This window comes from Eulemur rufifrons, chromosome 19 (genome assembly GCF_041146395.1).
Source record: "Eulemur rufifrons isolate Redbay chromosome 19, OSU_ERuf_1, whole genome shotgun sequence".
In the NCBI taxonomy this organism is placed as follows: Eukaryota; Metazoa; Chordata; class Mammalia; order Primates; family Lemuridae; genus Eulemur; species Eulemur rufifrons.
In genome coordinates, this window is record NC_091001.1 from 109,335,122 (window position 1) to 109,348,456 (window position 13,335).

General features: G+C 38.7%; 1 protein-coding gene across 1 annotated transcript in view; it reads left to right on the top strand.

The window, feature by feature from the left end:
* The window catches only part of ADAM17 (ADAM metallopeptidase domain 17), a 55,409-nt gene that overhangs the window by 23,681 nt on the left and 18,393 nt on the right, over positions 1 to 13,335 (top strand). Inside the window, exons 7-11 of the mRNA XM_069495268.1 lie at positions 1,906 to 1,995; positions 4,225 to 4,338; positions 7,761 to 7,905; positions 8,018 to 8,106; positions 12,189 to 12,341. Coding sequence (XP_069351369.1) covers positions 1,906 to 1,995; positions 4,225 to 4,338; positions 7,761 to 7,905; positions 8,018 to 8,106; positions 12,189 to 12,341 — 591 coding nt within the window. The remainder of the gene's footprint in view (positions 1 to 1,905; positions 1,996 to 4,224; positions 4,339 to 7,760; positions 7,906 to 8,017; positions 8,107 to 12,188; positions 12,342 to 13,335) is intronic.

A 13,335-nucleotide genomic window follows, 5' to 3' on the forward strand; every position in this document is an offset into this window, starting at 1 on the left:
TTAGGTTTGGGGAGAGGTTTTAATGTGATCCGTCCTTCTTTATACAAGTGAGCTCTTTAAAATCATCACTGCTGTGATGGCAGTGAACCTGTGATGTCACATGTGTGGATGTATGCTCTAGAATAAAAAAAAAAATAAGTATTTGTATAAATCTGCTTGTACTTTTTTGCTTTTATATGTATTTCAGAGAAGAAGGTCAGTTTTATTCATGTTAAAGAGCTAATCATTGGACTTTAACTATGTGAAATATATGAGACTTTCATGGTCATAATTAATCTAGGGCAGAGATATGAAGGAATGATTTAAGTAATGTTGATACTGGATTTTTAAGCATTAACTATTATTTTTTTAAAGTCAAGGGAATCATTTTTCATTGACATTTTTTGCTAGTATGATCTCATTTGTCATGGTAAGTTGGCACTGACCAAAATGAGGGAATAAAAGAGAATGCATCTATTCATGAACCAAGAGCCTAGTGCCCTGCCTTTCCCATTCTCTCCATTTTATTCATACACGCCCTCACCCTTCTTTCCGTTCCCTTCCATGTCAAGTGAATTTATTATGAGGATGATTGTAATTCTTGTTTCTAAGTAAGAAGGATTCTTTCTTGGAAAAAGCTTTTCTCTTGATCTGGGTTTTGTTTTAAGGGGCTCCTCTTATTTTACTTCTTTGTTCATTACATCACAAATATTATAATCAGAGGTCTAGTCTTAAAAATTGCATTTCTTACAGTTACTTATAAGCAAAGAGCAGTTTCTTAGACCTATGACTTGCTTCACAGTTGCTGGGACAAACCTTATGAACCCAGTTTTTGAACAGTAAAATATTCTCTTTGAGGAAAAGATAGGTAATTAGCATTTTGTTCTTTCTCATGTAGTCCTTGGGGGTTATGCCATCCCTCTTACCCCAGTCTTCCCAAATCAGGGAACGTGATGGGATTTGCTGAAATGAGCTCGTTCATTCTGGCCCTCTTTTTACCCATTTGTCTGTGCTGAACTTTGCGGGGTGAGGGTGGAGGAATGAGGTTAGCAGTTGTCTACACTGCCTTCTACCTGTTTCTGGGGAAGGCATTTGAGGTACTTGCCAAGAGATAGAGTGAAGGTGGAATACTTCTTAGAAGGGAATATAGTTGACTCTTGAACAACCCTGGGCTTGAGGGCATTGACCCCTCTGTGTGGTCAAAAATCTGTGTATAACTTTTGACTCCCTCCAGAGCTTAAGTATTAATAGTCTACTGTTGATTGGAAGCCCGGCCAATAGCAAGCCAGTTGATTAACACCTGTTTTGTTTGTTATATGTTTTATATACTGTATTCTCAGAATAAAGTAAATTAGAAGCAAATGTTGTTAAGAAAATCATAAGGAAGAGAAAATATGTTTACTATTCATTAGTGGAAGTGGATCATTTTAAAAGTCTTCATCCTTATTGAGTAGGCTGAGGAAGAGGAGGAAGGGGGTTGGTCTTGCTGTCTTGGGGTGGCAGAGGCAGAAGAAAATCCACATGTAAGTGGACTCATGCAGTTCAAACCCATGTTCAAGGGTCACCTGTATTTTAGGTAAATTGATTGACTTTTAAATTTCATGTTTTATAGTTGACTGGGATGGTAGTTTTTAAAAAGCCTGTTACTTGTTATTTTGGTTCTATATGCTGTTTATTACCTGAAATTTGGGATAAACTGTACTATTACTTTATTCTGTTAACAACACTTTAAGTTTGAGGCTAAGGGCTAGGACTAATTTGTTAGAGATGTCCGTGTGATAAAGAGTAATATTTTAATGCTAGTTTTTGTAATAGAAGAAACTTTTACAATGGCATTTTCTCTGAACAGTTTTTATTCCTATAGATTTTATATTAAATTGCAAAGAGTGGTAAAGAGCTATATAATGTCTTTTTTTATGCACACAGATAGAGCTAATTGACAGAGTTGATGACATCTATCGGAACACTTCATGGGACAATGCGGGCTTTAAAGGCTATGGAATACAGATCGAGCAGGTATTTATCAATAGATATCGCTTATATTACTCAGTTATATGAGGTAAATATTTGTCACTTGTATTCAAAACCCAAAAACCTTGTTTTCAACATGAATGATAAATATTCTCAAATGCCAATTTTTTTGTAATAAGTTGTGCAGTATTTTTGATATTAATTGTATATTATGAAGTTTTCTGTCCTTAGGCTCATTTTAGGCAGAAAGTCTTTTAATGCCACCATCCTCTCTCGCTTCTCTGAGTTTATGGCCCTTTCATTCCCTGTAGTGTTTTTCCCCCTGTAATTATGCTTTAAGTCTTTAATTAGAATTCTAGTACATACTGTTGAATCCTTAGTCAGAAAATTTCCTCAAAAATACCGTGTACTTTTGCGAGGCATCTATATATACAGAACCATTAAGTCTTTTTTCCCTAAATACCTCCATAATAGAGTATGTCCAGCAATGATGTATTGATGTCATCTTAATTATGTCTCGTGGCAAAAGTTGTTTCAAATTGCTAAGAATAATTAAAGATACTGCCTGACATTGGGTATTGCTTTGGGCAGATAGACATTTTGGTATGTAAATTATATAAATCATTATCAATTTTTTTCCAGGCGTTTTGTACTAAACCATATTCTTACAGGTTCTGTATGCAATATAGAATATAGAGGTTTTTTTTTTAACCTTTGAAATCATGCACCATGCTTATAAATGTTAAACTTTGATAGTACTTGTGTAAAACTAAGAGAATTATTTTTCCTTTCTTGTTCTCTTTTGCTGTTTGCATTTTCTTTTTTAAGTTGTTATTGGATAGGTAATATATACACATGGTACAAAAACCAGTGAAAAGTAAGTCTCTGCAACCTTTGTCCATTGTCAAACCAGTGCCTTCTCCCAAAGACATTCATACATCACTAGTTTAAATGTGTCTTCCCAGACATGTTGTATGCATGTACAGTGTGTGTATGTATGTTTGTATTTGACACAATGGTGGTATGCTGAACTCTTTTGCACTTTGCTTTTTCATTTCACAGTGTGGTGGAGATTATTCCATATTGATATAAATAAAGGTGCCTCACTTGTTTTAAGATAGCTGCATCTTGTTCAAGTTTTAGGGGACTTATAAATAAAGTTCCTTTTTGCTTTAGGAACTTAGAACCAATTGAAGAACACAGGAGTAATATAAGACATAAAAACATCAGTTTCTTTACATCTGATAAAAGATGGATTAGAGGATGTGGTTTAGATGTGCAGTCATGGTGGGCTTCCAAGGGAACCCCAGAATTGCCCTTGACCACCCAACACCAGAACTACAGAGCCCATCCCGCAGTCAGCTTGCCACACAGTGGCAGAGGAGATCAGGATGGGCCCTCTCAGCAGGCAGGCAGGAAGAGAGACATCCAGACACCACTGAGCTGAGGATGGCTTTCTTCTTTATCTCAAACTCACTAAGGCTTTGTTACCTTTTTTCTTTGTAGGAAGTTTTTTTTTTTTTTGAGACAGAGTCTCACTCTGTTGCCCAGGCTAGAGTGAGTGCCGTGGCGTCAGCCTAGCTCACAGCAACCTCAAACTCCTGAGCTCAAGCGATCCTCCTGTCTCAGCCTCCCGAGTAGCTGGGACTACAGGCATGCACCACCATGCCCGGCTAATTTTTTCTATATATATTTTTAGCTGTCCATATAATTTCTTTCTATTTTTAGTAGAGATGGGGTCTCGCTCTTGCTCAGGCTGGTCTCGAACTCCTGAGCTCAAACGATCCGCCCACCTCGGCCTCCCAGAGTGCTAGGATTACAGGCGTGAGCCACCGCGCCCGGCCCTGTAGGAAGTTTAATATAATTTTGTCTGAAATGCATGTACAAAGAGAAACCCCTATTACAATCTTTTATTCTTGTGGTGCACAAAGTGATGTGCATTTTTTCATTCTTTTCCAAATTGTTCACTGTAGTTGTAATAAATATTTTAGGCTCATGTAACCCAAGTTAATCATTTTCTTAAATATAGGGGATATGAAAATTTAGGAGTGCATTTATAACTTTATAAATAATTCATGAACATACATGTTTTCCATACCATATGTTTCTCAGTTTGTTAAACATTAACTGTTAGAGCTAAAAAATTTATGAATTTTGGTTTTAGAACATTTTTTCTGGAATGATAGTCTTTTTTTGAACAGATAAAATAATTCAGTATTCAGTCTTATGATTTTTTTTAGAAGTGTTCTAAGTATATTATCTCTTTAAGTATAGATTCGCATTCTCAAGTCTCCACAAGAAGTAAAACCTGGTGAAAGGCACTATAATATGGCAAAAAGTTACCCAAATGAAGAAAAGGATGCTTGGGATGTGAAGATGTTGCTAGAGGTAAGTTGTGGAATCCTGGGTATGGTGCTGTTCACACTTTGTGATTTCTAATACATGAATTCTATGCATTAATGAAGGAGCATAGTATTATAAAAATGATTATGGAAAACCAGGAGCAGTCCCCCAACCCCCAGCTGATCCAACGGTGACCACCATCCCCTGTAGTAGGGCAGACAGCAAATATCAAAAAAACTGTGAAAAAGAAAAATACTATAAAGCAATGCTTCCTAGTCTTTGAGAATCTAGTGAGGTAGTGGATCCTCTCTAGAAAATAACATGGATACCCAATATATAGATTTTTTGCACCCTGTCTTGTTAGCTTGGGTCTCTGAAGTTTATCAGTTTATCCCCTAGGGCAGTGATTTTAAAACAGGCTAGGAACATGTATTGGAGAGTAGAAATATAACTTGGAGATCTGAAAGGTCTCTAAAGGATTTTTAAATTTTTGTGTTTTTAGTCTGGTAATGAATCTAAAGATAGTTAACTTACCCATTCTATGTTGTATGGAATCGCGCATATAACAGGATACTGCCACATGATTCAAATGTCTTGAGTTTGTGTGTACTATTGTTTTGTTGTAAAATGACCTTCTATGAAGTGATAGTTTTTACCTTTATTGTGTTGATGTCTAGTTTCCTGTTGCTGCTCTAACAAATTACCGCAAATTTGGCAGCTTAGAACAACACTTGGCCGGGCGTGGTGGCTCACACCTGTAATCCTAGCACTCTGGGAGGCTGAGGCGGGAGGATCGCTCAAGGTCAGGAGTTCAAGACCAGCCTGAGCAAGAGTGAGACCCTGTCTCTACTAAAAATAGAAATTAGCTGGACAACTAAAAATATATAGAAAAAATTAGTTGAGCATGGTGGCACATGCCTGTAGTCCCAGCTACACAGGAGGCTGAGGCAGGATGATCGCTTGAGCCCAGGAATTTGAGGTTGCTGTGAGCTAGGCTGACGCCACAGCACTCTAGCCCAGGCAACAAAGCAAGACTCTGTCTCAAAAAAAAAAAAAAAAAAAAGAACAATACTTTTATTTATCTTGTTTCCATGGGTTAGTCCAGGCATAGGATTCTCTGTTTTAGGGTCTCATGAGGCTGAAATCAAGTTTTAAAAGCTTGAATGGAATTAAAGGGTATTATCCACTCTTTATCCAGATTGAAAACCACAATGTGCAGTATCTGTATAATATATTCCGACATACCTTACCTAATTTGATCTGCTTACCACCCTGAGAGCAGATCATTGGGATAGCACCATTAGTCTTTTTTTTTTTTGTTGTTGAGACAGAGTCTCACTTTGTTGCCCGGGCTAGAGTGGGTGCCGTGGCGTCAGCTTTAGCTCACAGCAACCTCAGACTCCTGGGCTTAAGCGATCCTACTGCCTCAGCCTCCCGAGTAGCTGGGACTACAGGCATGCGCCACTATGCCCGGCTAATTTTTTCTATATAGATTTTTAGTTGTCCATATAATTTCTTTCTATTTTTAGTAGAGACGGGGTCTCGCTCTTGCTCAGGCTGGTCTCGAACTCCTGACCTCGAGCGATCCACCCGCCTCGGCCTCCCAGAGTGCTAGGATTACAGGCGTGAGCCACCGCGCCCGGCCACCATTAGTCTTAAAAAGAGGATCAGCAAGTGTATTAGTCATCTCTACTGCCATAACAAAATACCACTGGCCAGGGGGGCTTACACAATAGAAATTTATTTTCTCACAGTTCTTGAGGCCAGAAGTGCAAGATCAAGGTGTTACGGGGTTTGTTTATTCTGATGCCTCTCTCGTTGGTATGAAGATGCTGTCTTTTCCTTGTGTCTTCACATTCACATGGTCCTTCCCTCTGTGTGTGTCTGTGTCCTGATCTCCTCATAAAGACACCGGCCATATTGGATTAGGGCCCACCCACATGATCTTATTTTACTTTGATTACCTCTTTAAGGGGCCTCTTTCCAAACAGTCATATTCTGAGGTACTCCTTGGGGTTAGGACTTCAGCGTATGAATTTTGGGGTGGCGAGTCCATAACAAAAAAGTTAAATGACTTGCCTGTGGTTAGTTATGCAACTAGTAATGGCAGAGGAAGTATTGAGCAGCCAGGTCTTCTGACTCCTAGAACAGCTGAACGACTGCACCTCCCTGCTTTCCTATGGGCCTCCAGGCAGCCCATGTAAGGGGAGGAACCAGAGGGGAGAATGCCTTACGTTTACAGATGCTCCTCTCCCGTTCTCTTCCCTAGAATATTCCCAGAAGCCACACTCTGTTACCACGGAATTGTCAAAATTCCCAGTGTAGCCATACTTCATTACTCATACAGGGTTCTCTGACCTCTTATTTTAAGCATTATAAAAATCAGGGTTTGGCTACCATGGTAGTGTGCACCTATAGTTCCAGTTACATGAGGCACTTGAGGCAAAAGGATAGCTTGAGCCCAGGAGTTCAAGGCCCTTGTAGGCAACATAGTAAGCCCCTGTCTCAAAAAAAAATAAAAAATAAATACAAAGTTTTAAAATTAGAGCCTCTGGATTGTCATGGTAGAGGTTTTTAAGGTAATACATAATATATGAATTTTGGTTTTAAAACACTTTTAACTAAATTTTGCAGAAGAAAACCACGACTGACTGCAGTTCTGCACCAGCAACCATAACCCTGTGCAGAGCGTTGCCCACTCCCTGGGTGTCTCACCCGCCTGCACAGGGGAGAGGCACATGCTTTCATCTGGCAGGGGGCAAAAAGGGAGGAGCTGGACTGATAATCTTTTTTGAACAGATAATGCAGTATTCAGTCTGGTGACTTTTTTTCTGGAAATGTTCTAATCATATTATCTCTTTAAGTGTAGATTCACATTCTCAAGTCTCCACAAGAAGTAAAACCTCTTAATTTCCTTTTAAATTAAGAAAAAAAACCCCACAAACCCACAGTGTTGATTTCAATGGATTTAAAATCTTTATTTTAGTAACATAAAATTAGGTATATGTACTTTCCTATAAGTTTATAACTTTTATATATATATTATGAAACCAAAAAAAATTTTAAATGAAAATTCCTGTAAAACCAATAGAATCCTTGAATCTGCTTTGCTATGGGGTGCTGCGATCCCCTGGCAGAATTGGGGCATCTCCGGTGCTTGGGCTGGTATGTCTTCAGCGCAGTCCTCAGAGGAGCAGTGAGTGAGTTCGGAACAGCTGGAAAAAGCTCCCCAGCTCCTCCCTTTTTGCCCCCTGCCAGATGAAAGCATGTGCCTCTCCCCTGTGCAGGCGGGTGAGACACCCAGGGAGTGAGCAACACACTGCACAGGGTTATGGTTGCTGGTGCAGAACTGCAGTCAGTCGTGGTTTTCTTCTGTAGTATTTAGTTAAAACATCTTTTAGTGTGATGTAATTGTTAATCTAATTAATAATGCTTTTCTTTCTTTTTTTTTTTTTTTTTTTTTTTAGCAATTTAGCTTTGATATAGCTGAGGAGGCATCTAAAGTCTGCCTGGCACATCTTTTCACATATCAAGATTTTGACATGGGAACTCTTGGACTAGCTTATGTTGGTTCTCCCAGAGCAAACAGTCATGGAGGTGTTTGTCCAAAGGGTGAGTTTTTCCATTTGTTGTGTGCATATGACGCTAGAATAGTAAGTTGATTGGATTATGTTATAGTTCTGTATTTTATAAGCAGTTTGTCTCTGTTTCCTTTTGCTTTTAGCTTATTATAGTCCAGTTGGGAAGAAAAATATCTATTTGAATAGTGGTTTGACCAGCACAAAGAATTACGGCAAAACCATCCTTACAAAGGTATGTTCTTTTATTTTTTAAAAGGATAGTTTGGAGTACATTGTAGTAGAAACTCAGTCATTGTATATTTATGTGGGTATTTTCTTAAAAAGGTAATGCATACTGTTTTTATTTCTGCCTAAATAAAATACACTTTTTTTTGGTGGGAAATAAGAAAATTAAACTTATAGAGAATAATATTGAAATGACTTGTCAGCCTTCTTTTGAGACATGAGGATTTTGCTTTTCCTGGAGCCCTCCGACCTGAAGCTTCTCTCAGGGCTCCTTGTCTCCTAGTCCTGCAGCACAGCTGTCACTCTGAGGCATCCCGCACTCTCATTTCGGGGACCCCATGTCGTCTTCTTTCTTGATTTATACCATCATACTGGTGTAGTATATCCTCCAGGAACTTCCTAAGAAAAGGTACATGAGGTGCATATTCGTGGGATTTTACATATCTGAAAATGTCTTTATTCCACTCTTAAACTTGATTGATAGTTTTGCTGGGTCTATTCTTAGTTCTCTGTTGTCTTCTAGTGTTCATGTAGCTATTGAGGATTCTGAAGCCGTTCTGAGTCCCTATCCTTTGTGTGTCACCTGTTTTTTCCCTTCTGGAATATCTTAGGATCTTGTTTTTGCCCAGATATATCTGTTAGAAACGTGTTTGGCTATAAATAACAGAAAATCAGTAAACAGTGGCTTACATTAGGGGTTTCTTTGTCTTGGTCAACAAGAAGTTCAGGGATAGCATTCCCCAGGTGGTATAGCAGCTCTCAACTTTCACTCAGCTATTCTAAGCACAACGCCTTTGTCCTCATGCTTGTCACCTCATAGTTTCAAGATGGTTCTCTTCCTTTGTTGGAGAAAGGACGAGAAAGAAAACGTCTGCATGTCTGGATGTGCCACAGTTTATCCATTCACCAACTGAAGGAAACCTTGGTTGCTCCCAAGTTTCGGAAATTATGAATTAGCGGCTAGAAACATTCTTGAGGAGGTTTTTGTGTGGACCTCAGTTTTCAACTTGTTTGGGTAAATACCAAGGAGCTTGATTGCTGGATAGTGGGGTAAAGGTGTGTTTAGCTTTGTAAGAAACTGCCAAACTGTTTTCCAGCGTGGCTGTAACATTTTGTATTCCCACAAGCAATGAATGAGAGTTCCTGTTGCTCCATGTCCTTGTCAGAATTGTGTTGTCAGTGTTTTGGATTTATACGTTCTGATAGGCTACTAGTCATATCTTGTCATTTTAATTTGCAGTTCCCTAACGGCATATGATATCAAACATTTTTTCATTTGCTTGTTTCCTGTCTGTATATCTTTGGAGGCATCTGTTCTGATCTTTTATCTATTTTTAAATTGAGTTGTTCATTTTCTTATTGTTGAGTTTTATGAGTTCTTTGTAATTTTTTTTTTTTTCTTGAGATGGGGTCTTATTCTCTTGCCTAGGCTAGAGTGCAGTGGCATCATCACAGCTCACTGCAACCTCAAATTCCTGAACTCAGGCAATTCTCTTGCCTCGGCCTCTGGAGCAGCTGGGACTACAGGTGTGCACCACCACACCTAGCTAATCTTTTTCTATTTTTTGTAGAGATGGAGTCTTATTATATTGCTCAGGCTGGTATCAAACTACTGGCCTCAAGTGATCCTCCCACCTCGGCCTCTCAAAGTGCTAGGTTTATAGGCATGAGGTGCTACGCCCAGCCTCTTGGTATATTTTGGATAGCAGTCTTTTATGAGATGTGTTTTTTGTAAATATTTTCTCCCAGCCTGTGACCTATCTTCCTTTACATTTTTGCAGTCCAGGAGGAAATGCCAATATTCTTACTCTTTAGTAATTAATTTTTTCTTTCTCTGTTCCTTTCTTTCTTCTGCCCTATTCTTTCTACAGGGTTGTAACATTTCATCTTAACTGTTCTTTGGTAATCAAATTCTAGATCTTTTTATAATATGCTTCACTTCCCTTTTTATGAAGGGGAGGAGGGGTTGTTTGTGATGTGACCAATTCTTCAGTGGGTTTGGGAAGATGAAGGGATTTACAGACATTGGAAAAACAAAAAACAAACAAAATAAAAACAAAAAGCTGTCAAGCCAGGAAGCTTAAAGGAATACCACTAAGTGAAAGAAGCAAGTCTGAAAGGCTACATACTGTATGATTGAAAATATATAACATTCTGGAAAGGGCAAAACTATGGAGGCTTTACAAATGATCAGTGGTTGGGGGAAGAAGAGATGAACGGATAGAGCGCAGGGGATTTTTAGGGCAGTGCAAATAATCTGTAAGATACTATAGTATCTTACAGTGGACGTAAGACATTAGGCATTTGTCAAAACTCAGAATGTACAACACAATGAGTGAACCCTAATATAAACTTTGGACTTTGGGTGATTAAGAAACAGGAACAGCCAGGCTTGGGGGTACTTGCCTATAGTCCCAGCTACTCTGGATGCTGAGGCAGGAGGATCACTTGAGGCCAGCAGTTTGAGTCTGTAGTATGTTGTGATGGTACCTGTTAATAGCCACTGCACTGCAGCCTGGCCAAGGTAGTTAGACCCTGATTCTTTAGAAAACAAACCCACAGCAGCAAAACAAACCCTCAGCAACAGTGTAAAGTGGTGTGAGAGAAGGAAAAGACACTAATCGGTTTTAGGGAAACTTTTTTTTTTTTTTTTTTTTTGAGACAGAGTCTCACTCTGTTGCCCAGGCTAGAGTGAGTGCTGTGGCGTTAGCCTAGCTCACAGCAACCTCAAACTCCTGAGCTCAAGCGATCCTCCTGTCTCAGCCTCCCGAGTAGCTGGGACTACAGGCATGTGCCACCATGCCCGGCTAATTTTTTCTATATATATTTTTGGCTGTCCATATAATTTCTTTCTATTTTTAGTAGAGATGGGGTCTCGCTCTTGCTCAGGCTGGTCTCGAACTCCTGAGCTCAAACGATCCGCCCACCTCGGCCTCCCAGAGTGCTAGGATTACAGGCGTGAGCCACCGCGCCCGGCCTAGGGAAACTTTTAATTTCCAAAATTATGTCTTTCTTTGCCTGTGCCTTTAGTTTTTTGGTGTTACAACTTAATCGTTTGATTTCATGATATATTTTCCTTGGTCTTCCAGAATTTTTCTCTTAAAAAATACATAGACCAAAAAATAAATTTGCTTTGAAATCTTTGAGATATTTTACAATGTCATTAGCAAATCTGCTAATGAATTTTTCCTAAGCACAGTTAGGAATTACTTCTCTGCATTATACATTTGGAATTTGAGTGCTTTTTGCTAAAAATTTAAGTTTTTCTCCACTATTGTTTTAATATAAACATGTAGAAAGACTCTTCTTGTATAGACAAATGACATGTGAAATATTTTTTTCAAGTTTCATGGAGTGATTTTTTTCCCCCCTCCTCAGGAAAAAAGATCAGGAATTTTATGTTTGTAGCTTTTATTTTATTCAGATAAATATGGAAAAAAATCCTATCTTTTTGTGGTTGAATTTATTCTTATTCACATAGAAATAATGTGATGATCTGATAGATTAAGTACAGTTCTGCAAGTGGATTCTAAGTAAACCAAATCTTTTACATCATTAAGATTGTTAGTGAATGTGAATTCAGTCACTGAGATAATAAAACATTATTTTCTTCTTCCTTAGTTGTCTTATTTTTTCACCCCTTTTTAAGCTGCTTTAGATTTTAACAGCAATGTGGTTGGGATGAGGGGCAGGTGGGAAGGCCTTGACAGATAACTACAGTTAGCTGTTGGACTGATCAGCACCAGACAGTATACGGTTGGAATGGCCAATGTTTGGTATTTTGTTATGAATCTTCCAGTATATAAGTTCTGTTTTCTTAAATTAATTTAAATTAGTCCTTTTGATACTATTTGATAATACTAAATAAGCTCTTACTTATTCTGTTTAATTTCTGTAATGGGTAGGAAAAGTCATAGTCCAGTTGTTACTCTTTTGTTGCTCTGATTAGAGCTCTCTATTTAAGACAGCATGGGCCCAGTTGGCAAAAGTAGCTGAGGGTCAAAGCACGATGTAGGATGATGACAAAAAAAAAAAAGTAGCTGATGGGTGGATCTTGGGAAATAATGTTGTCTTTGCATGATCCTTAAGGAAGCTGACCTGGTTACAACCCATGAATTGGGACACAATTTTGGAGCAGAACATGATCCAGATGGTCTAGCAGAATGTGCCCCCAATGAGGACCAGGGAGGAAAATACGTCATGTATCCCATAGCTGTGAGTGGCGATCATGAAAACAATAAGGTATGTGTATGTTTGGGAGCTTTTTTATGTGGTTAGGAAAGAAAGAGGCTGTGTGATGATATAATGAGAGCTGAGAAAAGTATTCCATTCCTAGGTATTTCCCTAAGGATGAGTCTGCAAATTACAAAATACCTTGAAAGTTGGTTGTGTGTTTTGGAGTGAAACGTGGTCCATCTAAATCTGACTAAAGCAGCTGGATGTGGTGGTTCACACCTGTAATCCCAGCACTGTGGGAGGCCGAGGTGGGAGAATCATGTGAGGCCTGGAGTTTGTGACCAGCCTCGACAACATGGAAGACGACTTCTCTACAAAAAATTTTAAAAATTAGCAGGACATGGTGGCACATGCCTGTAGTCCCAAATTACTGGGGAGGCTGAGGCAGGAGGATTGCTTGAGTCCAGGAGTTTGAGGTTGTAGTGAGCTATGATTTCACCACTGCACTCCAGCCTGAACAGAGTGAGACCCTGTCTCAAAATAAATAAATCAGTCAATCTGGTTAAAGCTCTCATTTGGACTGTTATCAAGCTTAATCATGTGCAGATTGGGATCTAAGAAAAATTACTAATAGTAATGGTTTTTGTTAGAGTTCTAGATTTCAAGGTCTGGTGGGCTTAGACTTTGTTAAAAATTTCCTGTCATTTCGTTTTAAGTTATCATTCGTTTTAACTCTACAGTACTCCACAATTTATGTATTTTTACTAACTTTTGCAATAAAACACAGTTGGCCAGACTAGAAGCCTCATGTAGGAAAGCCCTTTGTCTTGTTCACAGCTCTGTCTCCTGTGCCTAGTAGGAGTACCTGGCACTTAAATATTCATTAAGTAAATAGTTGAACGATTTACTATTGAGGGTTTCTGATAGAGTAGACTGGTTGATTTGGGATGTTGTAAACAATTTCAGAGACTTCAGAATTGCCTGTGACTAACTCTTAGAATCTGAACTCAAAGTTAAAAGTATTAATAAATATCTAGTTCTTTCATTTTATTTGAAATTA